Source organism: Vulpes vulpes, chromosome 3, assembly GCF_048418805.1.
Source record: "Vulpes vulpes isolate BD-2025 chromosome 3, VulVul3, whole genome shotgun sequence".
Taxonomy (NCBI): Eukaryota; Metazoa; Chordata; class Mammalia; order Carnivora; family Canidae; genus Vulpes; species Vulpes vulpes.
In genome coordinates this window covers 55762592-55786922 of record NC_132782.1, presented here as the reverse complement: position 1 = coordinate 55786922, position 24331 = coordinate 55762592, and the positions used below count along the sequence as shown (strand labels likewise).

Sequence of the window (24331 nt, the reverse complement as noted above, 5' to 3'; positions counted from 1 at the left end):
CATGAGGTATGAAAACTAAAGATATAATGAAATATCATTTCTAATCAATCACATCAGTCAAAATTCAAAAGCTTGACAAAACACTCTACTAGACTGTGAGAAATATAGGCATTCTTATGTGCTGCTAGCAGGAAGACAAATGGTACAACCCATATGGAGCAAAATTTGGCAAATCTAACAAAAAATATGCATTTATTCTTTGATCCAGCCATCCCACTTCTAGGGCTTCACTCTAAAGATACACCACTACAAAAATATAGCAATATATATACCAGTTATGCACTGCAACATTAATTGTAACAAAATAGGAAGAAAAAACCAAAATGCCCAGCAATAACAAAATTGGTTAAAAACCTACTGCACATATAAATGCAACAGAACACTATTCATGTATAAAGAAATGAGAAGGATCTCCATGAATGGCTAGGAAATGGTTTTTAGAAATAAATAGTAAACTAAAAAGGCATGAGGCAATAATAGTGTATGATTAGCTTGGTTTAAGAAAGTGAAATAAGAATGTATATGTGCACATAAATACACAAATGTGTGTGCACACATAATACACTTACTTCTGTAGAAAGAAACGCAAAATACAACAGAAAATTTAAAAAATGTGTATCTGGAGGAGGTGAATTGGAATGGGGTAGAAGGTACAGAAATATAAGTGAGATTTTTCTCAGTTTTTCTTTATATAATATAGTTTTGATTTTTTAGTACATACCCAAAAACTAAAATCAAATCAAGATAGAGACAAATACTTCCAGGAAGACGAAGTAGACATACTTTTTCCTATTCTTCTGTACTAAGTACAACTAAAACCCCTAGACATTATATATAAAACAGAAGATGAGTTCTAAGAAGGAAGAAAAGAAGGCTGACCAGCTAGCAATCTCAGGATCTAAGTAACAACATGGCAGCAAGTTCCCAATTTTTTTGTGTGGGTTTATATGCCAGGCTTGGACAAAATGTCAACCAAAAAAGCCAATAGAACCAGACAAAAGAAAAAAAAAAAAAAGAACCAGACAAAAGATGCCCCAACATATGTCTGCTCTCTCTATTCAAAGGACAAGGAGCAACCTAGCATGACAGAAAACTTAACATCAGAGAAAAAACTGTGTACTCCACCTAATCCATGACAGCAAAGACAAGAGGGAGAGAAAGAAACTGGATTTCTAATGCTGAAAAGCTCGAATAAGGTTTCTTAACTCAAGTGGTGTCAGAGATCTAGTGGAAAGTTAGGTAATGAAGTCATCCCTACTGTGGGGTCAGTGGAAACCCCTTGGAGAGCCAGAGCCACTCCCACCTAGCAGTAACAAGCAGTACTCCCCCTCTAGGTGTCAGAAGAGGCTGAAAGTAGCACCTGGACTTCTACCTCTTCCTGGCAGTAATAAGGAAGTGCCCCTTTCCCTTGCTAGAGTGGTATCAAAAAATCTGGCAAAACCTGAGAGTTTAAGATCAAGAATCTTGGGATCCCTGGGTGGCGCAGCGGTTTGGCGCCTGCCTTTGGCCCAGGGCGCGATCCTGAAGACCTGGGATCGAATCCCACGTCGGGCTCCCGGTGCATGGAGCCTGCTTCTCCCTCTGCCTGTGTCTCTGCCTCTCTCTCTCTCTCTCTCTCTGTGACTATCATAATTAAATAAAAATTTATAAAAAAAAAGATCAAGAATCTTATAATACAAAAAAAAACAGGTTTCACCTGAAAATCACTTGTACCAAGAAATCAGGGGAACTCAAACTGAATGAAAAGTGACAATCAATAGATGCCAACATTGAGATGACAAAAATGTTAGAATAATCTGACAAGAAATTTAAAGTAGACATTATTTCAAAAAATACTTCAGTGAGCAATTATAAGTATGCTTGAAACAAAGGCAAATACAGAAAGTCTCAAAAAAGAAATGGTCTCAGCAAACAGAAAAATTAGAATCAAATATGAGAACTGAAAAATATAATAACTAAACCAGAAAAGAATGGGAAAAGCAAAATTTCAATGGACTGGATGATAGAACAACAGAAAGTACCCAATTGTATAAAAAGAGTAAACAGACTTAAAAAAATGGACAGAGCTGTTAAAGCCATGGGACTATAGCAATAACAACAACAACAACAACAACATCAACATCTAATATTTGTGTTACTGAAGTCCCCAGAAGAAAGGAAAAAAACAGCAGAGTGGAAAAATTATTTAAAGAAATAATGACTGAAAACCTCCCAGATTTGGCTAGAGACATACCATATAGGTTCAAGCACCTGAGCAAACCACAAACAGGATAAACCCAAAAAAAATCCAGGCCAGGACTCATCACATTCAAAGTTCTGAAAACTAAAGACAAAGAAAAAAAATCTTAAAGGCAGCTAGGAAAAAATAGTTCCTTACCTATTAAGATAAAAAATTCAAATATAAGTGATCAGAGCAGAAATAAATGACAAGGAAACTAAACAAACAAACAAAAATAGAAAAGACCAATTAAACCAACAGCTGGTTCTTTGAAAAGACAAACGAAATCAATAAACCTTTAGCCAGACTCATCAAGAAAAAAAAAAGAAACCAAATAAATGAAATTGAAAACAAAAGAAAGGGAACAATAGACACTACAGAAATACAAATTACAAGAGACTACTATAAAAAAAAAAATCCTGGGGTCCCTGGGTGGCGCAGTGGTTTGGCGCCTGCCTTTGGCCCAGGGCGCGATCCTGGAGACCGGGGATCGAGTCCCACGTCGGGCTCCCGGTGCATGGAGCCTGCTTCTCCCTCTGCCTATGTCTCTGCCTCTCTCTCTCTCTGTATGTGTGTGTGTGACTATCATAAAAAAAAAAAAAATCCTATGCCACCAAATTAGACAACTTAGAATAATTAAATTCCAAGAAACATACAGTCTTCCAAAACTGAATCAAGAAGAAACAGAAAATCTGAACAGACCAACAGACCAAGTAATAAAATTGAATTGGTAATCAAAAAAACTACTAAAAAACGAAAGTGCAGGAGTAGATATATTCACAGCTGAATTCTACCAAACATTTAAAGGAGAGTTAATACCTATTCTCAAAATATTCCAAAAAGTACAAGAGGGAGAATGGCTTCTAAATACATCCTATGAGGCTGGAATTATACAGATACCAAAACAAAATAAAGACACCATACACAAAAGAAAACTACAGACCTGTATCACTGATGAGCACAGATATAAAAATCCTCAACAAAATATTCACAAACTACATTCAACAGTACATTAAAAGGATCATTCAGCTGAGTGAAATAAGTCAATCGGAGAAGGACAAGCAGTGTATGTTCTCATTCATTTGGGGAATATAAATAATAGTGAAAGGGAATATAAAGGAAGGGAGAAGAAATGTTGGGAAATATCAGGAAGGGAGACAGAACATAAAGACTCCTAACTAGGGGAAACGAACTAGGGGTGGTGGAAGGGGGGAGGAGGGCGGGTGTTGGAGGGGAATGGGTGACGGGCACTGAGGTGGACACTTGACGGGATGAGCACTGGGTGTTTTTCTGTATGTTGGTAAATTGAACACCAATAAAAATTAATTTAAAAAAAAATAAAATAAAAAAATAAAAAAAAATAAAAAATAAAAAATAAAAGGATCATTCACCAAAATCAAGCAAGATTTAATTCAGAGATGGAAGGATGGCTTAACATTCACAAATCAATGTGATACACCACCCAAAGAATAAAAATCGTATGATCATCTCAATACCTTTTTGAATTAGCACTTTTGTTTTCTTTGGGTAAATCCTCAGTGACAGAATTATTGGATCATATGGTATTTCTGTTTTTAATTTTTTGAGGAATCTCCCTCCATACTGTTTTTCCACAGTGGCTGCACCAATTTAGATTCCACCAGTAGTACACACAGACTCCTTTTTCTCCACATCTTTGTCAACGTGTACTTATTGTCTTTTTTATTCTAGCCATTCTAATGGGTGTGAGGTGATAGCTCAATGTGGTTTTGATTTGCATTTCCCTGATGATTAATGATGTTGAGCATCTTTCCAGGTGTCTGTTTTACTTTTCAAAAATTTTATTTATTTATTCATGAGAGACAGAGAGAGAGAGAGAGGCAGGAGACACAGGGAGAGGGAGAAACATGCAGAGAGTCTGACACAGGACTCGATCCCAGGTCTCCAGGATCACGCCCTGGGCTGAAGGCAGCGCTAAACCGCTGAGCCACCCAGGCTGCCCACCATGTGTCTGTTTGATGTCTGTCATCTTTGGAAAAATGTCTATTCAGGTTCTCTGAATTTGTAAAAATCAAATGATTATCATTATTATTTGGTGTTATGTAAGTTCTTTATATATTTTGGATATTAACCCCTTATTGGATATATCATTTGAAAATATTTTCTCCCATTCAGTAGGTTGCCTTGTCATTTTGTTGATGATTTCCTTAAATATACAGAAGCAGTTGTGTTGTATCTATATCAGATAAAGTAGAAAAGAAGAGCAAAGAAAATTACCAGAGACAAAGAGGAACAGTTGATAATGAAAAAAAAGGCTCAATCTGACTGGACAACATAGTAATTCTAAACATATATGCACCAAACAACAGAACTGAAGCAAAAACTGACAGAGTTGAAAGGAGAAATAAATAAATTCCCAATTTAGATGGAGTCATCAACACTCTTCTTTTGGCAACTGACTTAACATTTAGACATAAAATAAGCAAGGATGCAGAACTCAACGACACAATCAACCAACAGGATCTAGTAGATGTTTACTGAACTTCACCTAAAAACTGCAGAATACCCATTCTTTTTTTTTTTTTTTTTTTAATTTATGATAGTCACACAGAGAGAGACAGAGAGGCAGAGACACAGGCAGAGGGAGAAGCAGGCTCCATGCACCGGGAGCCCGACGTGGGATTCGATCCCAGGTCTCCAGGATCGCGCCCCGGGCCAAAGGCAGGCGCCAAACCGCTGCGCCACCCAGGGATCCCCATACCCATTCTTTTTAATTGTCACATGACAATTAAATGACATGTAGGCCATAAAACAAAATTCAACAAGTTTAAAAGAATTAAAATCATACAAAGTGTGTTCTTGGCCACAGGAGATCAAACTATAAATCAATTAAACATAAAAGTAACAGGAAAATCTCCAAACACTTCTAAACTAAATGACGCTTTTAAATAATCCATGGGTTAGAAAGATGTTTCAAAAGAAATCAAAATATACATTGAACTGAATGAAAATGAAAATAAAACATCTCAAAATCTGTAGTACACAGCTAATGCAGTGCTGGGATGGATTTTTATAGCAATAAATGCATATATTAGTAAAGAAGAGGGGCACCTGGGTGGCTCAATTGAGTGACTCTTGATCTCAGGCCAGGTCTTGATCTCAGCCCAGGTTAATCTCAGGGTTATGAGTTCAAGCCCCATGTTGGGCTCCCTGCTGGCTGTGGAGCCTACTTAGAAAAAAAAAAAAAAAAAAAGAGGGACACCTGAGTGGCTCATTAGTTGGGCATCTGCCTTCAGCTCAGGGAATGATCCCAGAGATCGAGTCCCACATTGGGCTCCCTGCAGGGAGGCTGCTACTCCCTCTGTCTCTAATGAATAAATAAATAAAATCTTAAAAAAAATAAAAGAGGAAAAGTCTTAAATTAATAATCTTAAACTTCCATCCTCAAGAAGATAAAAAAGCAGCAGCATAAAATAAACCCAAAGCAAGCAGAAGGGCATAATAAAGATGACAGGAGAAATCAATGACACTGAAAACAGAAAAACAATAGAAAAAATTAATGAAACAAAGAACTGTCAATAAAATTGACAGACCAAGTAAGACTGACAAGGAATAAAGAAAAAAGATACAAATTAGCAATGTTAGGAATGAAGTACAGGATATCACTACAGACTATGCAAGCATCAAAAGTATAATTAAGGAGGGATCCCTGGGTGGCGCAGCGGTTTGGCGCCTGCCTTTGGCCCAGGGCGCGATTCTGGAGACCGGGAATCGAGTCCCACATCAGGCTCCCGGTGCATGGAGCCTGCTTCTCCCTCTGCCTGTGTCTCTGCCTCTCTCTCTGTGTGACTATCAAAAATAAAATTAAAATTAAAAAAAAAAAGTATAATTAAGGAATACTATAAACAACTCTACACACATAAATTTGACAACTTAGAATGAAACAAACCAATTCCTTAAAAAGATGAACTACCATGGTTTACCAATTAGTAATAATTTGAAGAACTTCTTAACTATAAAGGAAATTGAATTAGTAATTTAAAACTCCCAAAAAGAAAATCTCCAGGCCCAGATGATTTCACTAGAGAATTCTACCAAATAATTAAAATTAAAATTAACATCAGTTCTAAATAATTTCTTTCAGAAAACAGAAGAGGGAGAGAAACTTCTTAGTTCATTGTATGAACCTTTATTACCCTGATACCAAAACCAAAGACAACACAAAAAAGAAAAATACTGATCAACACCCCTCATAAATACAGACATAAAAATCCTTAATAAACTGTTAGCAAACACAATTTGGTACCATATAATAAAAAGAACCACACACATTTGATAAAGGATTGCTATCCAAAATATACAAAGACTCTAAAAACTCTACAAGACATGCGATTTAAAAATGGGCCAGCAGTCCATGGGTGGCTCAATCAATTGGGCATCCAACTCTTGGTTTCAGCTCAGTGCATAGTCTCAGTCGTGAGATCAAGCCCCACATTGTGGGGTGAGGAGTCTACTTGGTATTCTCTCCCTCTCTCTCTCTCTCTCTCTCTCTCTCTCTCCCCCTCTGGCCTTCCCGCTGCTCATGTGCTCTCTCTCTAAACATATAAATAAATAAACAAATAAAATCTTTGTGCTTGGTGAGGAGTCTACTTGGGATTCTGTGCTTGGTGAGGAGTCTACTTGGGATTCTCTCCCTCTCTCTCTCTCTCTCTCTCTCCCTCTGGCCTTCCCGCTGCTCATGTGCTCTCTCTCTAAACATATAAATAAATAGGGATCCCTGGGTGGCGCAGCGGTTTAGCGCCTGCCTTTGCCCCAGGGCGCGATCCTGGAGACCCGGGATTGAATCCCACATCGGGCTCCCGGTGCATGGAGCCTGCTTCTCCCTCTGCCTATGTCTCTGCCTCTCTCTCTCTCTGTGTGTGACTATCATAAATAAATAAAAATTTTAAAAAACATATAAATAAATAAACAAATAAAATCTTTTAAAAAATAGTTCAAAGATCTCAACAGACAACTCACCAAAGATATACAGATAGCATATAAGCATATAAGAGATACTCCACATCATATGTCGTCACAGAAACACAAATTAAAACAATATGAGAGTTCATTACACACTTATTAGAATGGCCAAAATCTGTAACCCTGATAATACTAAATGCTAGCAGAGACGTAGAGCAACAAGAATTCTCATACGTTGCTGGTGGGAATGCAAAATGGTAGTTACTTTGGAAGACAGCTTAGCAATTTCTTAGAAAACTAAACAGTAATACCCTATGTGTTCATTAATTGAAATAAAAGAAAAGACAAAGAAAACTAAACCTACTCTTACCATAGAATCCCGCAATAGCGCTCCTTGGTATTTACCCAAAAGAGCTGAAAACAGATGCACACAAAAATCAGTGCATGGATGTTTATAACAGCTTTATTTGTAATTGCCAAAACTTGGAAGCAACCAAGATTCCCTTCAGTAGTTGAATAAATAAAAGGGATACATCCTTATAATGGAATATCATTCGGTGCTAAAAAAAAAAAAAAAAAAAAAAAAAAAAAGACCCACTGAGTCATGAAAAGACATGAAAGAACCTTAAATGCACATCACTAAGTGAAAGAAGCCAATCTAAAAAGGCTACTGTATGATTTCAATTACATGACATTCTGGAAAAGGCAAAACTATGGAGACAATAAAAAGATCAATGGTTGCCTGGGGGCATGAGGGGAGAATAAAGAAGCAGAGCACAAAGGATTTCTAGGGCAATGATAATATGATAGATACATGTCCTAATACATTTGTCTAAATAGGATGTACAATACGGAGACTGAACCATAAGGTAAACTATGGTCCTTGAGGTGATTATGAATGTCAATGTAGTTTCACTCTCAGTAAAATATGTACTATTTTAATGAGTGATGTTAATATTAGGGAAGACTATGCATGCATTGCGGCAAAAATATGAGAAATCTCTACCTCCATGTAAATTTTGTTGTTAAAACTAAAAGTAGTCTAAGAAACTAAAGTCCTAAAAAAAAAAAAAAGATAAAATGCATTTCACCAAAGAGGATACACAAAAGGCAAATAAGCACATGAATGTTAATAGGTAAATGCAGATTAAAATCAAAATGAGTTATCAGTACACACCCATCAGGATGGCTGAAATAAAGAGAGCAACACCACCAAATGCTGACAAGAATGTGGAGAAGAAATTGGATCACTTCTACATTGTTGGTGGAAATATAAAATGGTACAATCTCTAGGGAAACAGGTTAGCAGCATCTTAAAAAATTAAACATGCAACTACCATAGGACTGGGCAACTGCAACATTGGGCATTTATCTCAGAGAAATGAAGACTTTTGTTCAAACAGGAAATTGGACACAAAAGTTTGTGGCAGGTTTTTTTTTTAAGATTTTATTTATTTATTCATGAGAGATACACAGAGAGAGGGGCAGAGACAAGGCAGAGGGAGAAGCAGGCTCTGCAGGGAGCCCCATGTCTTGAACCCGGGACTGCAGGATTATGCCCTGGGCTGAAGGCAGGTGCTAAACCGCTGAGCCACCCAGGGATCCCCTTATGGCAGGTTTTTTTGTAATAACTAAAAACTGGCCACACAAGATGTCCTTTCATGTGTGAATGTTTAAACTATGTATGCCACGGAATACAACTCAACAACACAAAGAAAGAAACTATTGATACACTCAACAGCGTGGATGAATTTCCAGAGACAAAAGTGAAGAAAAGCCAATTCCAAAAGGTTACATACTGTATGAGTTATAAAACCTCCTGGACATGATAAAATTATAGAAATGGAAAACAAATTAGGGATTGCCAGAGATTGAGAGGGAGTGGGGTAGGAGGGAAAGTAAGTGTGGCTATAAAAGGGAAACATGAGGTGCCTTGAAATGATGGAAATGTTACTTATTTTGGCTGTATCAGTATCAATTCCCTGATTGTAATACTGTACTACAGTTTTGTAAGCTGCTACCACTGGAAAACTGGATAAAGTATACATGATATTTCTGTATTATTTCCTCACAAAAGCATATCAATCTACACATTTCAAAATAAAAAGGTTAATTTTAAAAAGTTAAAAAAGTGAACACAGTATTGATTAGAATCAGAAATAAATGAGCTTGATAGCCACACAGAAAAAAAAAATTCAAGAAACTTTTGAACATGGTGTTCTGACTATACATCCTTCCTAAAATATAGCCTAAAGACCAAAACATGCAAAGAATCTTGAACTTCATTCATCAGCTTGCTATTGGTAGTGGTGTTAATGCAATAATCCCTAAAACTATCTTGTGTGTAGCTAAGGATAAAGGAAATTAGTAAATATGATGATGTACTAGAAACTAGGGTTTTTACCCATGGAGAAGTGAGGTACAAATACAGAATGGGGGAAGTGAAGGATGCACATATACATTTCCCAGATCTGTCTACTGAAAGGGCCTAAATCCAGTAACATCCTAGTAGAAATAAGCACACCAAAAGCCCAGATAATATTTTCCATGCCATTCATCTCTAAAAGGAACCTGGGATCCTCAAAAACAAAACAATGGATTTCTGGTCTAGGTAAGCCTGGAACAATTTGTTCCAGAAAATAAGAAGTACTCAAAAAATGATAGGGACATGTTCAAAAGGACACAGAAGCCAGCTTTGAAGGGGCTCTCTCTGGCCAAGTTTAAGACAGTTTGAGCATCAAAAAAAGTTATGGTACTTAATTATAACATAATGAATAAAAAAGAACCAAGTTATCTATAGTAATACTTGAAGGGATGCAGGTAGAAAAAAACCTTTTATAAAACAATGCCATAAAATGATAGAATGGCAGAATTAGAAAATCACTATTTTGCAACCACCAATGTAATAGGTGATCCACTTAAGACTCTTCAGTCAATACTAAAATTGCTAAGTTAAAGTCTGTTAGAGAAGAGGATATCATTCAGTGCCAAAGTAGTCATCCCACAGATAACTGTATTTAAAACCATATCTGTTTTAGAATGAAATTTTTTAAAAAGCAACAAAGGGGAAATGGTGTCTTTATAATAGACTTCTCAGTTACTGCCTTAGCATTATTGGAACAGCTTGACATTCTATGTCTCCTTACGTAATACTATTAGGACAATATCACCTATACAATAACTCAACAAAAATGTTAAACTAAATCTAATCGTGATTAAGCAATTAAACAAATATATGGAACATTATATAGACAGTTAACTTGGGCTTTTCAAAAATTTCAATGTCATCCCCCAAAAGTGTGATTATTCTCAAATATAGGAGACTAAAGTGATATAATGAAATGAGATACATGAATCTCAACTGGACCCTGAATTTTTTAAAAAGTCAACTATAAAAGTCATTTTTTGACAATTAAGGAAACTGTATATCAAATGGCACTGTTGAGTTAGTGTTAATTATCTTCAATGTGATTAGTATTGTAATTATATAGGAAAATGTCCTCAGTCTTGAGAGGCATGCTGAAATAGTAGGTGAAATATCATGATACTTGCAACTTACTTTTAAATAGTTTAGGAAAAAGTATGTATGCATACATGTATGTGTGTAGACAGAAAAACATAAAGCAAATAAATCTAACATATAGACTTTTCTATAAAATATCAAATTATTACACCCTTAATGTTTTTATTTCACTAAAATCTAAGTCTGTTATAATGAGATGCAGAGGAAGAAATATACACCTGTATTACACCAAAACATCTAGCTTTAAGATGGATAAACACCAGGCAAGTTAAAGGATTTGTCCTGAAGGGATTGTTTTAGGGTATTGTGCAGAAACAGCTGGAAAGACATATACATTGTTGGCACTCCAGATATTGCACATTTTTGGCAGTGTGCTTACAAAATACTGTTAAATATCAGAAAACTGAAGAACAAACAATAACATCATGAGAAACACAAAACAAAAATTCTGTGAATCTGAGTAAAACAATTTGCAAAGACTACAATTAAGTCTGCTTTCTCCAGCATTCTAGCAGCCAGGACTACTTTATCAAGTAGCACTTCTGCCGTTTTCCATATAAAATCAGCATTCCAAATGATGGCTAAGTATCACCACAGGATCCTGATAAGGCTTCTAAATCATTAAAGTTAAATATATTCCATTTCACTTTAATACAATGTAACTCTTATAATATTCTGATTCTTTGAAACCTGTTGACCCATATTTGCTATAAATGAAAGCTCTCTATTAACTGGTGTATCTGATTAACCAGAACTAACCATTGCTTAACAATGGTGGAAAACAGGATACAGAAGGGGCTTGGGAGTTGCAGCAGACTGTATGATTTCATGACAAAAAGTAATCATCACATGGTAACTATTATAAAATAGGCCTTCCAACAATGAGGGTAACAAACTCATTGATTTCTACAAATTTTTTTTTTAAGATTTTATTTATTCATTCATCATGATGGGGGAGGGGGCAGAGACACAGGCAGAGGGAGATGCAGGCTCCATGCCAGGAGCCCCATGCAGGACTCGATCCCGAGACTCCAGGATCAACGCACGCCCTGGGCCGAAGGCAAGCGCTAAACCACTGAGCCACCCAGGGATCCCCAACTCATTGATTTCTAAATGTAATATTCAAAATGCATATTTTTACTGCCTTTGTTGTTTTTGAGTGTTTCATTGAACAAAGGAATACAGCCACAAAGTGAATTTCAGATTAAATGAGGGCATTTGTGGAAGGGGTAAGTCACCAGAGCTGAGGATTGATGATCATTACACGGTGAGATTAGTACTATTATTATCCCCACATTAAAAGTGAGGAAACTGAAAGAGGGTTGTCTTCCCCCAAACCACAGAACTAGTTAAGTGGGCAGAGCCGGGATTCAAACAGTTCAACGCCAGAGCCTGCTCTCAGGATAATTCTACTTTCTGGTATTTCCATTTTTTGTTTGTTTGGTTCTTTTTGAGAAGGGCCTCATGTCACCCTTTACTGAATACCTGAAGTACTTTGCTTTGTCATTTAATCTTCACAAAGACCCTGTGAAACAGGATTTTCATTCCTCTTTATCAGAGGAAATATTAAGGCCGAGAGAGGCTGAGTAACCTGTCCAAAGTTACACTGCCAATAAATGGAGGAAACATGATTTAAACCAAGGTGTGTCTGATTCCACAGCCCTTGTCCTTTCTAGGATTACATTCTGCCTTCCTCGTTCTACATATAAACAATTCCTTATTTTTCAAGAAAGCAGATTTTCTACTAGACAACTTCTGATTGTTAAACACGTGTTCCCATTATTGTTTGGAATTAACAACACTTATTTCTCTAAAAATGTTCTTTCATAAAAAAAATAAATAAATAAATAAATAAATAAATAAATAAATAAATAAATAAAATGTTCTTTTAATTAATGAAATTCTACAGTATAAGAAAACAAACCTAAATAAAATGAAGGTTTTGGAATTGGGGAAATTATCCTAGAAACATCCTCAGAAGCTATTTGGTTTAAGTCCCTAGGTTCAATTGGCATGGAAGCCAGCAATAATTAATGGTATGCATGCAAATCTAACAAAAAAAGGGGGGAGTGTGACTTGCCCCAGTTAGTCAGCTGAGAATAGGAGATGACTGAAGCTTCATATTATGCCAATACATTGTTAGCTTTTATTTTTTTTATTTATTTATTTTTTTTTATTTATGATAGTCACAGAGAGAGAGAGAGAGAGGCAGAGACATAGGCAGAGGGAGAAGCAGGCTCCACGCACCGGGAGCCCGATGTGGGACTCGATCCCGGGTCTCCAGGATCGCGCCCTGGGCCAAAGGCAAGCGCCAAACCACTGCGCCACCCAGGGATCCCCATTGTTAGCTTTTAAAAGCACAGTTTTATACTGTTTGCAGCAACTTTGAAAATGTTCATATTGCATACAATTGCCCTTCTTTTAAAATCAGAAACCATCCTAATTCTACTCCATTTACTTAATCTTGCTTGTTCCAGAAAGAATTTAAAACAGCTGAAAATCATCCTCATAGCACCTTGAATGGAACCAAGTGACCCAGAGCCATGGTTGCCAGTTGAGATTTTGATGTACATTTACCATATGTATCCAAAGTGACTATATGTGATCACCAGCAAGTTTCCTATTCCAAAAAAATGAGTATAACAACCTCATATACCTACCTTACAGGGTTGTTGTAAGGTTTAAATGAGCTGACACATGCAGAAAGATGATGCCTGCATATATAAAGATTATATGCAAAAAGATATGCCTACATATAAGCACAGTCATTGTTATTGTTAAATTGATGTGTGTTCTTGATCGAAGCCCGATGATGAAAAAAATCTATCAGTTTTCTCTATCTCTGAAAAGCTTTAAGGGATCTCACTTAGATCTTAACGTTGCACTTGTCCTCTTGACATCTGTATCCCCTTCCTTCAACCACTAGACATGGTAAGAACTCTCATTCTTAGGGAAAAAGCTTTCGTTGACTCTTTCATCCAATCAAATGACCATTATTTTTTTTTTTTTTGCTAGTTCCCACCATCAAACTTCTTAAACATATTTTCTGTAACAACTGTTATTGATATGACTGAGATGCCCTTTAGGAAATCCAACTTGACTTTCTGAGTTTCCCCTAAGTTGTACAGAAGCAGGAAAACAGAACAAATAGAATAACACAAAAACTACAATACTAATATACTAACTAATGGAGAGAAATGTATTTGCCCAAAGGTCCTGAGAATTAAATTCTCTAATCAGCTCCTTCTCTCCCTATAGGAAATCTATAAATAGGAAACCAAATTATAGCCAAATATTTGTATGATAGTTCAACCAGATATTTAAGCTCTAGGCAATGTTAACACCTTCTTTGAACAGTCCTGAAAAAAAAACATTTCCAAATTCTGCCTCTCAAATTCCTTCTTCTGTATTTCCATGCTGCCCATCCACCTGCTGTGACAGTCTTTCTTTAGATATGTTAATATCATCTATTAGACTTCGTCAAGTCCCACTCTTCCTGCTTTCAATCTGAAAAAGACATCCTTTAAGGCGTCTTCTGCAGAAAACTGAACTCATCTATTATGTGATTTTATTAAGCCAACTCTGAGTTCTGCTAATGGCACCAACATCATACCACATACACTCCCCACCCACCCCTGTCACCTTCTCATCACTTCTTCCCTAGCTCTTAACTTAGATTTCATTCCCCATCACATCCCATGACCTCCTTTTAAGTTCTCATTCTTCTGTATTTCACTTCTGCAACTGTTACAATTTTCCACTCATTTCTCAACAACTTCCCCCATCACTGGCTTTAACGGAGAAAAAAAAAACTGTTGATGCGCATATTAATTTTAAATAGCTCTGTAGTTGGGATGCCTGGGTGGCTCAGAGGTAGAGGTCTGCCTTTGGCTCAGGGTGGGATCCCAGATCCCCAGGATCCAGTCCCACATCGGGCTTCCTGTACGGAGCCTGTTTCTCCCTCTGCCTATGTCTCTGTGTCTCTTCATGAATAAATAAATAAAATCTTTTAATAAATAAATAAATAAATAGCTCTGTAGAACCTATGGTGGTTACGAGCTAGGTCCTAGGAATCAGACAGACCTGGATCCAAATCCAGTCTCTACTTTTACTAGCTATGTGCCCAAAGTAAGTTACTTAACTTCCCCCTAAGCCTTTCTCCTCAACTGTAGAATGGACATAATGACATAATTGTCTATTTAGTGCTTAGCATAATAAGCTTACTCGGGCACAAAATAATCACTCAAAAAATATTAACTATAATTTCTGTGTCCTAATTCTCAGCTCCTGTCCCTCATTTTTAAAAAAAGATTTTATTTATTTGACAGAGAATGCATGGAGAGCTGCAGAGAGAGAGAGGGGGAGAAGCAGGCTCCCTGCTGAGCAGGGAACCGGATTCCAGCACCCTGAGATCATGACCTGAGCAGAAAGCAGATGCTTAACTGACTGAGCCACCCAGGTATCCCAGCTCCTGTTATTCTATTCTTCTTTCTACTTTGAAGAATTCAGTATCTCAAATAGCTTTGACTAAATATTGCAATTAAATATATTCCCGAAGTTACTGTTGCAGGACTAAATGTTTCATTCCCTTCAATAATAAAGAAGGTCGTTACTTGTATATTTTGCCAATATCTAAGAAATTACCTGCTAAAAACTGATTTAATCTCCATATTCCTTCTTTTTTTTCTTTCTTCTTTTGAAGATTTTTAAGTAATCTTACACCCAACATGAGCCTCAAACTCACAACCCTGAGATTAAGAGTCACACACTCCACCGACTGAGCCAGCCAGGAGCCCCCAATCTTAAAACTCTTTCTTAAGACACTCATTTCCCTTGGCTTCTGCAATAAAATCTGCAAAAAAAAAAAAAAACCTCTCCACATTTTTCTTCTCTCACATTTCTTCTTAGACTCTACTACGAGTTGAGCCACCTGTACCCAGACTCTAAATATATATTAGTGTTCCAAAGAGAAAGCCTAAGGATTTTCATTTCTCATACTATAGTCTCTTGCTTCATCATGGCCACTACTACAATTTAAAAATAAGTAAATGACTTCCATATTATCTCTAGTGCAGACCTCTCCTCTAAGTTCTAGGTCCCTACAACCAATTGCCTACTGACATTACCACATGATGACAAGAAAGCTTAAACTCAATAGATCCAAAACTGAATTCATGGTCTCCATGGATTCATTATTCAAAACTGGATTCACAATCTATGTTCAGCCAAACCCTAGTTCTTCTCAGTATTTTGTTGTTAGTAGTGAATGAATGGCACGATCATCCATCCAAGTTGCATGAGGCAGAAATCTAGAAATTATCCTTTATAAACTTTCCTCTTCCTCGCTCTCCAAATGCAATCTCTTCCAATTTCCACTTATGGATATTACTGTATAAGTTTCTATTTTTTCTATGCTAATACCAAAATAACCTCCCTTGCTAGTTTCATTCCTCTACTGCCCATATTATTGCTATAATGTTAAGGTTTCTATCACTTTTCCTGTTCATCCCTCTCTTACATCTCAACAATTTAATGTATTATACCTTCTAAATACTCTACTCTAGCCACAAAATCTACTTTATAATATCTGCATATGATTTATTCTTCCCCATGCCTCTTCCCTAGCCAAGCCATGCCTTTTTTTTTTCTCTCTCTCTCTCTCAAAACTCCTCTTGGGATGCTCCGCTCATTAATTCCATCCAATATCACTCCTTACTGGGGAAAAAAAAAAGTTACACATTCAGAGCCATAGTTTATTTAACCCAATCATCTCTCTTTCACAGTGACACCTACAGAACATTTCATAGTTTTCCTCCCAGACATGGTACTCAAACTCTGCCATTATGCAAATACACCATTTCCTTCCACAATAAATCGAGTACCAGATCTAGGTATACAGGTTTTATATATCTTTTATGAACATATATATATATATATATTATCAGCCTTTTTTATTTCATAAAGTTATGAATTTCACAACTCTAACACAAACCACATATAAACTTTCTTCATTTGTTCTGAAATCTCTCAAGTATCAAAGTGGTCCTCTCATTTCAGCAATTTCTGATTTGGTGGACAAATCGATAGTTTTCTCACCCATATCACTTGTGGTTTTAAAGGATATAAAAATAAATATAGCATGAATCTCGTGTCCTTATACTCTGCTTAAAGGGCATGATCCAGCTGTATTCATATTTGTATCCCCAGTTTCCATAATAATTCTCACAAAGAAAGGGTGCTCAATACCCGTTTAATAGAATTAAAAGAATTTTGCTTAGGACTGATGCTGTAATACTCATGAGTGCCAAAAGAAAGCAGAATTTCTCAAATGTGTGAGCTCTACTTTTTTTTTCCAAGAAAAATTATATTTGGGCTAAAAAAGGGAAGTAGAAAAAATTGATTCCCAATTTAGGTGATAAGACTGTTACAGACCACCTAGCTGCTCTAAATGAAATGAAGCTCTTCATGAATGTGATCACTGAATTGCTGCCAGTGGAGGAAGCATGGAGACCTGGAGGGTTGCCAAAGACTGGAAACAAGCAAATAAATGTAGATCTGATTTTTTTTTAAAGAAAAAAAAAGAGAGAGAGAACAAGGAACAGAAGTGACAATAGTCCAGTACACTCGACATCAATCCTTTCCTAAATTCAGATTATTTAAAAAATAGCTTCACTTAGAAACGAAAATGGTAAGCATTTGTGGAACCCACTTAAATAACAAGACTAATCTAATTTCCTTTCTTTTTTTAAAGAATGTCTTTATAGAAAGATCATATATCAAAAAGCAGCAATAAGAATTATCAGATTTCAACAAAGTAGGATTTCAAAAAGGTATATGACCAGGCTCTCATTACACCATATGGATAAGATAAATGTAAGATGGATAGCAGTACACTTAAGTGCTAGCTAATTATCTGAAAGACCATAATAATGAGTGTTTCTTAATGAACTACCATCAACTTGAAGGTCAGTTCTACTCACATGGTTCAGGACTATTATCTGTGGCCTTCTCCTATTCAACAATTTTATCAATAATTTGAATGAAGATGCAAAAGGTTACTATACTACTGCTGGCATCCAACATATGGCCGACATGAAACTAGGGGGCTCAAATACGTATTAAGAAAGAGCTGGGATCTGAGAAAACAACAATAAGCAGATAAATGGGCTTATTCTAATTAAGGTGAAATTTAATAGGGAAAAATATCTAAGGTATCAAACAGTGTCCAAAAAAATACATACAGAACTGTGAGATGGGCAAGTCCCATGACTTGCCACATATGTAAAACAAACAAAAAAGGGGCTTAATGGCTTTAACTGACAACAATCTTAGTTCAGTCTGACAGCAGCAAGCTCAATATGATATCAGAAAAGCTAATGTGATGCTAGATGCAGCAGCAGCAGTATCTCAAACAGGGAGGCAGCAGTCCTGCTGGATTCTGGACTGATCGGACCACAGCTGGGATGCTGTGTATCCTTCTAAGGGTCACAGTCTGCAAAGGATCATAATCGTATTGGCACATGTTCAGAATAGAACAACCAGGATGCTCAAGACCCTGGATACCATGCCATAAAAGGGGAGGCAGGAGATAACAGAAATTTATAAATAGAAGAAAACAATGCCTTGAGAGGAAAATGATAGCTACTTTCATTCAGTCACTCAATGAACATGAATTTCAAATCCATTTCAGGCCAGACACTGTGAGCACGTCTGGGAATACAGAGAGAAGACAGTCTATGTCCGTGGAAAATTCATATGCGTATCTGAAGAGCTGAAAAAGCCATGATCTTAAAAAGGATTAGACTGTTTTGTAAGATTTCGCAAGGTAGAAATAAGACCAGTGGAAAGAAGTTAGAAAGAAACTGATTTTAGCTCCATAGGAGAGTGTTTTAAGAATCAAAGATGTCTTTAGAAGCTGCCTGAGAAGACTGCAAGGTTCCCATCGGGAATGTTGTACTTAGTGGAGAGACTGCTGAAATAAGACAGGCACTGAACTGACCATCTTTATTGTTCCTTATATTCTATACTATGATTCTATACTTCCCCAAGAAATGGCCTCTCATCAGATTCATCATACTTGTGCACTTCAGCATCGCAGGTTTCCTACAGTTGCTACTTCCAACTTTGTATCCCGTCCCTCGCTGAAATAATGCTTTATGATGGGGAATGGATCTGAGGGCAATAGGAATAATGAACTACAGAAAGAAACTGACCCATCAGCACAGAGAACACACACACACACACACAAATCAATAATGTTCAATGTAAATAGAAAATGTAGGAATTCACTATCCTTTAAGTCATAAATTCAATTTAAAATATCTCACTAGGTTCAATTAACATAAACAAGGACTTGTCATGTACTGCATCTCCTGTTGGGAGCCATTTTTTTCTAACCAAGAAGGAAAAAACAATTTTAACTTAAGATCACTTTGAGAATCTGTGCCTTGAATAAAAACTCCAAAAACCTTCATTATAAGTGTATGTGGAAACTAAGTTTATAACACATTTCTTTAAAAAATGATTTATTGGATATAGCAGACCTGATATCATGAACTAATCAAATTGTGGAATTCTGATCAAATGGCTACTCAAGTTTAATCCATTTGAAAAAAACACAGGATAAACATAGAGAAAAGGCCTCGACCATTTAGTTCTGGCTTTTAAAAATTGGCTTAATATTATCAAAGCTTCTTTTCATTCATTGTATTTTGTAATTTTAAAGCAGTCTCCTATATTGGCTCTATATGCTACAACTGTATATTGAAGGAGTTCACCCTTCCAAACTGTTAACTTCTTGGAAGCTGTCCCTTACACTTTAGCGCTGTCTCAATTTGGATACAATAAACGGGCCACAATTCGATTGCCAAGGGCTCTTTCTTTTAAAGAGCAGCCTGGGAAAGACAAAAGTGAGAAAGAAAGGGGAGCATCTTTAACCACCAACCCTGGGTGGAGAGAGAAAAGAAAAAAAAAAAAAGAAAGAAAAAAAAAAAGGCTTCCCCTCTGGTTGTCAACTCTGACAGTGCTCTACCATTTCTCAACACATTGCCTGGCCGTTTCAGATTAAAAAAAAGAAAGAAAGAAAGAAAAAGAAAAGAAAGAAAGAAGGAAAGAAAGAAAAGAAAAAGAAAAAGAAAAAGATTCTAGTTTTCCTGGGACGGGGAGATCCCCTTCTGTAGAAGTGGCTGAAGCTAGGCTCCCCCTGGGATTTCATCTCGTTGCCAAGGCAGCGCCAACCGAGGTGTCCGGCGCCGGGGCAGCGCCCGCCCGGAGCCCCCGCGGCCCCGGGGTCCCAGCCGAGACCCGGGCCAGCCTCGCGAGCGCCCCGGGACGCCGGCGGAAGGCGGGGAGACGCGGCTCGACTTACAGTGACACCATCCTAGGTGACAGCACCAGTGCAGCTTGAAGCACTTGCCATGGCTGTGCGTGGCACAGATGGAAAGACCGTCGCACGGCTGGAAGTCGGGTCTGCGGGCAGCGCAACTCCGCGCGAGGGCCTGCGCCTCGTCCACTTTCTCGCTCTTCCAACCCCGCTCGGGCGCCGACGCCGACGCCGCACTCATTTCCGCTCCCTCCGCGGAGCCGAGGCCGGGAGCCCGGGAGAAGCGGCGTCTGGGCGGGCAGGAAGCCGAGCCGGCTGCGGACGTGGGAGGGCGCGGGCCGGGAGTCACGCCAGCGCGCGCGGCGGCGGTGCTGGTGGCGGCGGCGGGAGCGCGGAGGTCCCGGGCTCGCTGAGGAGCCGCCCCGGGCGCTGCGACCGGGGGCTGGGCCTGCCGCCGCCGCCGCCTTTCCTCCCGCCTCCCTCCGCCGCGGCGCGCCCGCGTCCCCACGCGCACGCGCACGCGCACACGCACGCGCCGACCAGCCCCGGGAGGCGCCGAGCGCCCGTCCGCGAGCGCGGCCTCCTCACAGGCTGCCGGCGAGCCCTCCTGTCGCAGCGAGCCCCTGCCGCTCATTCACTCATTCCTCCGAGACCGACCCCGACGACGGACGGCCATGATGGGCGAACGCGCGGCTCGGCGGCGTGGTGTTCACACGCACAGCCGCTTACACGCGCACTTCCCGCCGAGGTGGGTCGTCTCGGGACCTCCACCGAGGGCTGTGCACACCGAGGACACGCCCACCCGCTCTGCTCGGTGGGCTGGGCCCTGCGCAGCTGCCCGCGAGCTTTTCTCACACACGCAGCCTGTGCCCCACGCGGCTCACACTTCCCTCGTACACACCTCCCAGGGTGGGCAGAGGCCGCTCCGAGGCGCGCGCACGCGCGCTCCCGCTCGCGCGCACTCCCCCCGGGGCAAGCCTCCCGCTCCGGGCGAGGCCGCTCCGCCGAGGCCGCCCCGCCGCGCGCCAGGGACCAGAGCCGCCCGCCCGCCCCAGTCTCTCTGGGGGCTGCAACCCCAACTGCAGAGCGGGAAAGCAACCCGGGTGTGCGTGTGCCTGAGAGAGATGCATCTATGGTGCACAGGACTGGTGTGTGGAATGTGTTGCATGGACGTGTAGTTTGGTGTGTATGTGGTACGGGGGTGGGGACGGTTGTGAGGTCGAGTAGGTGTGGTGGGTGTGTGTGTGTAGTTGGACGTGTTAAGTGTGTACGTGCTACACGTGGAATGTGTGTGGTGTGCGTGACGAATGTGACCATTATGTGGTGTGCGACGTGGTGTAGTATATACAGGAGTATGTGGTGTGGATGTATACGACCGGTGTGGAGTGTGGTGGTGTGGGGGGGGGGGGTAGAGTCTGTGTGGTTTGTGTAGTACGTGCAGTTGTGTATGTCTGTGTACGTGTGTACAGTGTATAAGTGGATGTGGTTAATGTACTGTGTATATACCTATAGTATGTGTTGTGGTACCTGTGACCGCTATGCCGAGTGTGTGTGCGCAGTGTATATATGGGTAGAGTTGTGTGTGTGTGTGTGTGTGTGTGGTACGTGTGGGTGTGGGCACACAAACAGGACTCCTGTTTTCCCTGGACTCTTTCTTGTGTGTGCCTTTGTGTGTTAATGCCTGCCCCGGCCAGCGGGTGTGACTGGTCGGGATGGTGGCTGCGCCTCTCAGCACAAATCAGCTTGCCTTCTTCCCTCCTGGGGACAAGTTGCTCCAAATAGATTTTCCATGCCAGGCTCAGCTGCTGAGAACCCACCCTGGGCTGGATTCAGTGAAGGGAAAACAAACCATTTGCGCCCAGGGAGCATGGTTGGGAATTAGTGTTTCCCTGCAACAAGGCCAGACCTAGCCTTGAACACAGAAAAGGAGGGGACCTACTCTCGTTATTTGCCAAACGTTTTTTCAGAGCAAAGGAAAATGCCTGTAATTGCCAAGGTTCAGGGAACAACAACAAAGCCTTTCAGTACAAATGCTGTGTGGGAACATGTTTATGCCCAGGTCCACTTTTCTCCAGTACTTTATTCCTTTCCTGCTTTGCTCTGACAAGGAGATTTTTGTCATGGTTTTTGAAATTACAAAATTCATCTTCAAGCACTGAAAACCCTTGCTGCCATAAGCAATCTTTCATAATTTTCCCTTTTATTTAACCTTGGCTTGAGAAGGGAAATGTAATTTGCATATATCTGACTCTAGTGAAGTCTTCATTTATTAGGGGTTAGGGAGAGACTCAATTTGGTGGGAAGGGAATTTTCAAGAAAGGTCTGAATCAAAAATCACAAAATACGGTTCCCCCAATAACCTAACACTGAAACAGTTATAAAAATGAAGCATAAAAAAAAAAAAAACTTGAAGCATCATCTTTTCAGCTTCAGCCCCAGGCGCCCCTCTCCTGAAAAAAATCCTAATGAAATACATCCCTGACTCATAAAATCTATCTATTCTGGCTATTAATTTCACACTCTGACCCACCTCAGAATAACATGAGTAAAAGGAAAATTTAATCAAATAAATCCATAATCCATTATGGCTGTAGCAAGCCAACCCAGAATTTTTTGAACAAAGGGGGATTCCTATCTCTTCTACCCTATGTTGTCTCTCCTTCACCAATCCATAAGCACTCTAATATTACCCATATTATATAAGACCCTATAACAGAATCTTTACAGCATTTTGCTAATATTTCAACAACATCCTCCCCCTGCCTTTTACTCTAGGGTGAAACAGGTTATAAGATTCTACTATGTATGAAACCATACTATCTCAGCTAGTGAAAAATGAGCGCGAGAAATAAGGCAACATAGCACCTTCACCTGGAGGCAAGGTAAATTACCCAAATACCCTATACTTTATGTTTGCCACAGGATTTGCAGCTGAGAAGCCTTTACATTTTCTATAACACAAAATTCATTCCAGCCCCTTGCCCTAAAGATGCTATTAACCTCTGCTGTCTGCAGTGGAGCTGGAGGAAATAAATGTCCTGTGACCTCTCAAATATATATACCTACAGCCTTCAGGATGTGTTGTCAGGATACAAGTTTTTTAAGTATTATTATGGAAAATGAAATATATACAAAAATAGAGATGCTAGTATAATGAACCTTCTCAAATCCATTGCCTGGTTTCAATAATGATTTATAGCCCCACCCACTCCTGACCCCACCCTGCCACTAGATTATTTTGAAGCAAATCCCAGACAAATAATTTCATCCATACATATTTTTGTACTTATCTCTAAAGCCATAACCCACAACATCACTATTACATAATAAGATACAATTTAATCATATACAGGAACTTGTCCCATTGGTGCTGACCACCTCTCCACTTCCCCTTGACAAAATTTAAGAATTTTCCTCTTTCCTTCTCTGCCTGCCTCTCCAGCTGATGTGCCACTTTCTCGAAGAAGCTTTTTCTGACCAACCTAGACTGTTAATACATTCTCCATTTATGTAACTTTAAACAAATAATTAAAGAAGGAATTATTGAACTAATATCTTTTCCCATTCTTCCTCTCCCCTGCCACAAACTGTAAGTAAGCTCCTTGAGGGCAGGAACATGGCCTCTGTCTTGTTCACCATCTTGTTCCCAGTTCTAAACACATAGAACAAATAATTGTTGAAGTAGTGAAAATTATTCCATCTCAGACTTCCAAAGGTTGCAAAACGTCCATTGATAGTAAATTGTTTGCAAATATGTGTGAATAATTTGTATAATTGCTCTGCCTGTAACCCTGGATTCTCCCCCACTGACTCTCAATTTAGCTATGGGTATTAGTTATCTACTGCTATGTAACGAGTCACTACTAAGTTAAAACAACTCAGTTTCTGTGGGTCAAGTATAACTTGGGTAGGTCCTCTGCTCAAAGTTTCTCACGAGACAGCAATGAAGGTAGAGGGCAGGACTGCATTATTTTCATTTAGAGGTTCAATTGGGGTTGGGTCTGCTTCCAAGCTCACTCACTCACTGTTTGGTAGCAGGATTCAGTTCCTCAAGAAACTGTTGGGCTGAGATCTGTTCCTCATTCGTTACTGGCTAGAGGGCTGTCTCAGTTCCTTGACACGTGGACTTCTCAGTAAGGCAGTTCACACGTGGCAGCTTGCTTTACCGGAGCAAGCACATAGAGTCAAAGACAGTGTCATGGTCTTTTATAAACCCAATCTTAGAAGTGATATCCCATCACTTTTATAGAATTCTATTCATCAGAAGCAAGTCACGAGGTCCATTCCTCATTCAGGGGGAAGTGGTTACACAAAGACAAGAACACCA

The 24331-nt window shown here is 39.3% G+C and overlaps 1 protein-coding gene across 1 annotated transcript in view; it reads right to left on the bottom strand.

The window, feature by feature from the left end:
* Window positions 1-20726, bottom strand: part of C3H3orf70 (chromosome 3 C3orf70 homolog) — a 79728-nt gene extending 59002 nt beyond the window's left edge. The window contains exon 1 of the mRNA XM_026007305.2: window positions 20050-20726. Coding sequence (XP_025863090.2) covers window positions 20050-20638 — 589 coding nt within the window. The 5' untranslated portion in view covers window positions 20639-20726. The remainder of the gene's footprint in view (window positions 1-20049) is intronic.
* Between the last annotated feature and the right edge of the window lie 3605 nt (window positions 20727-24331).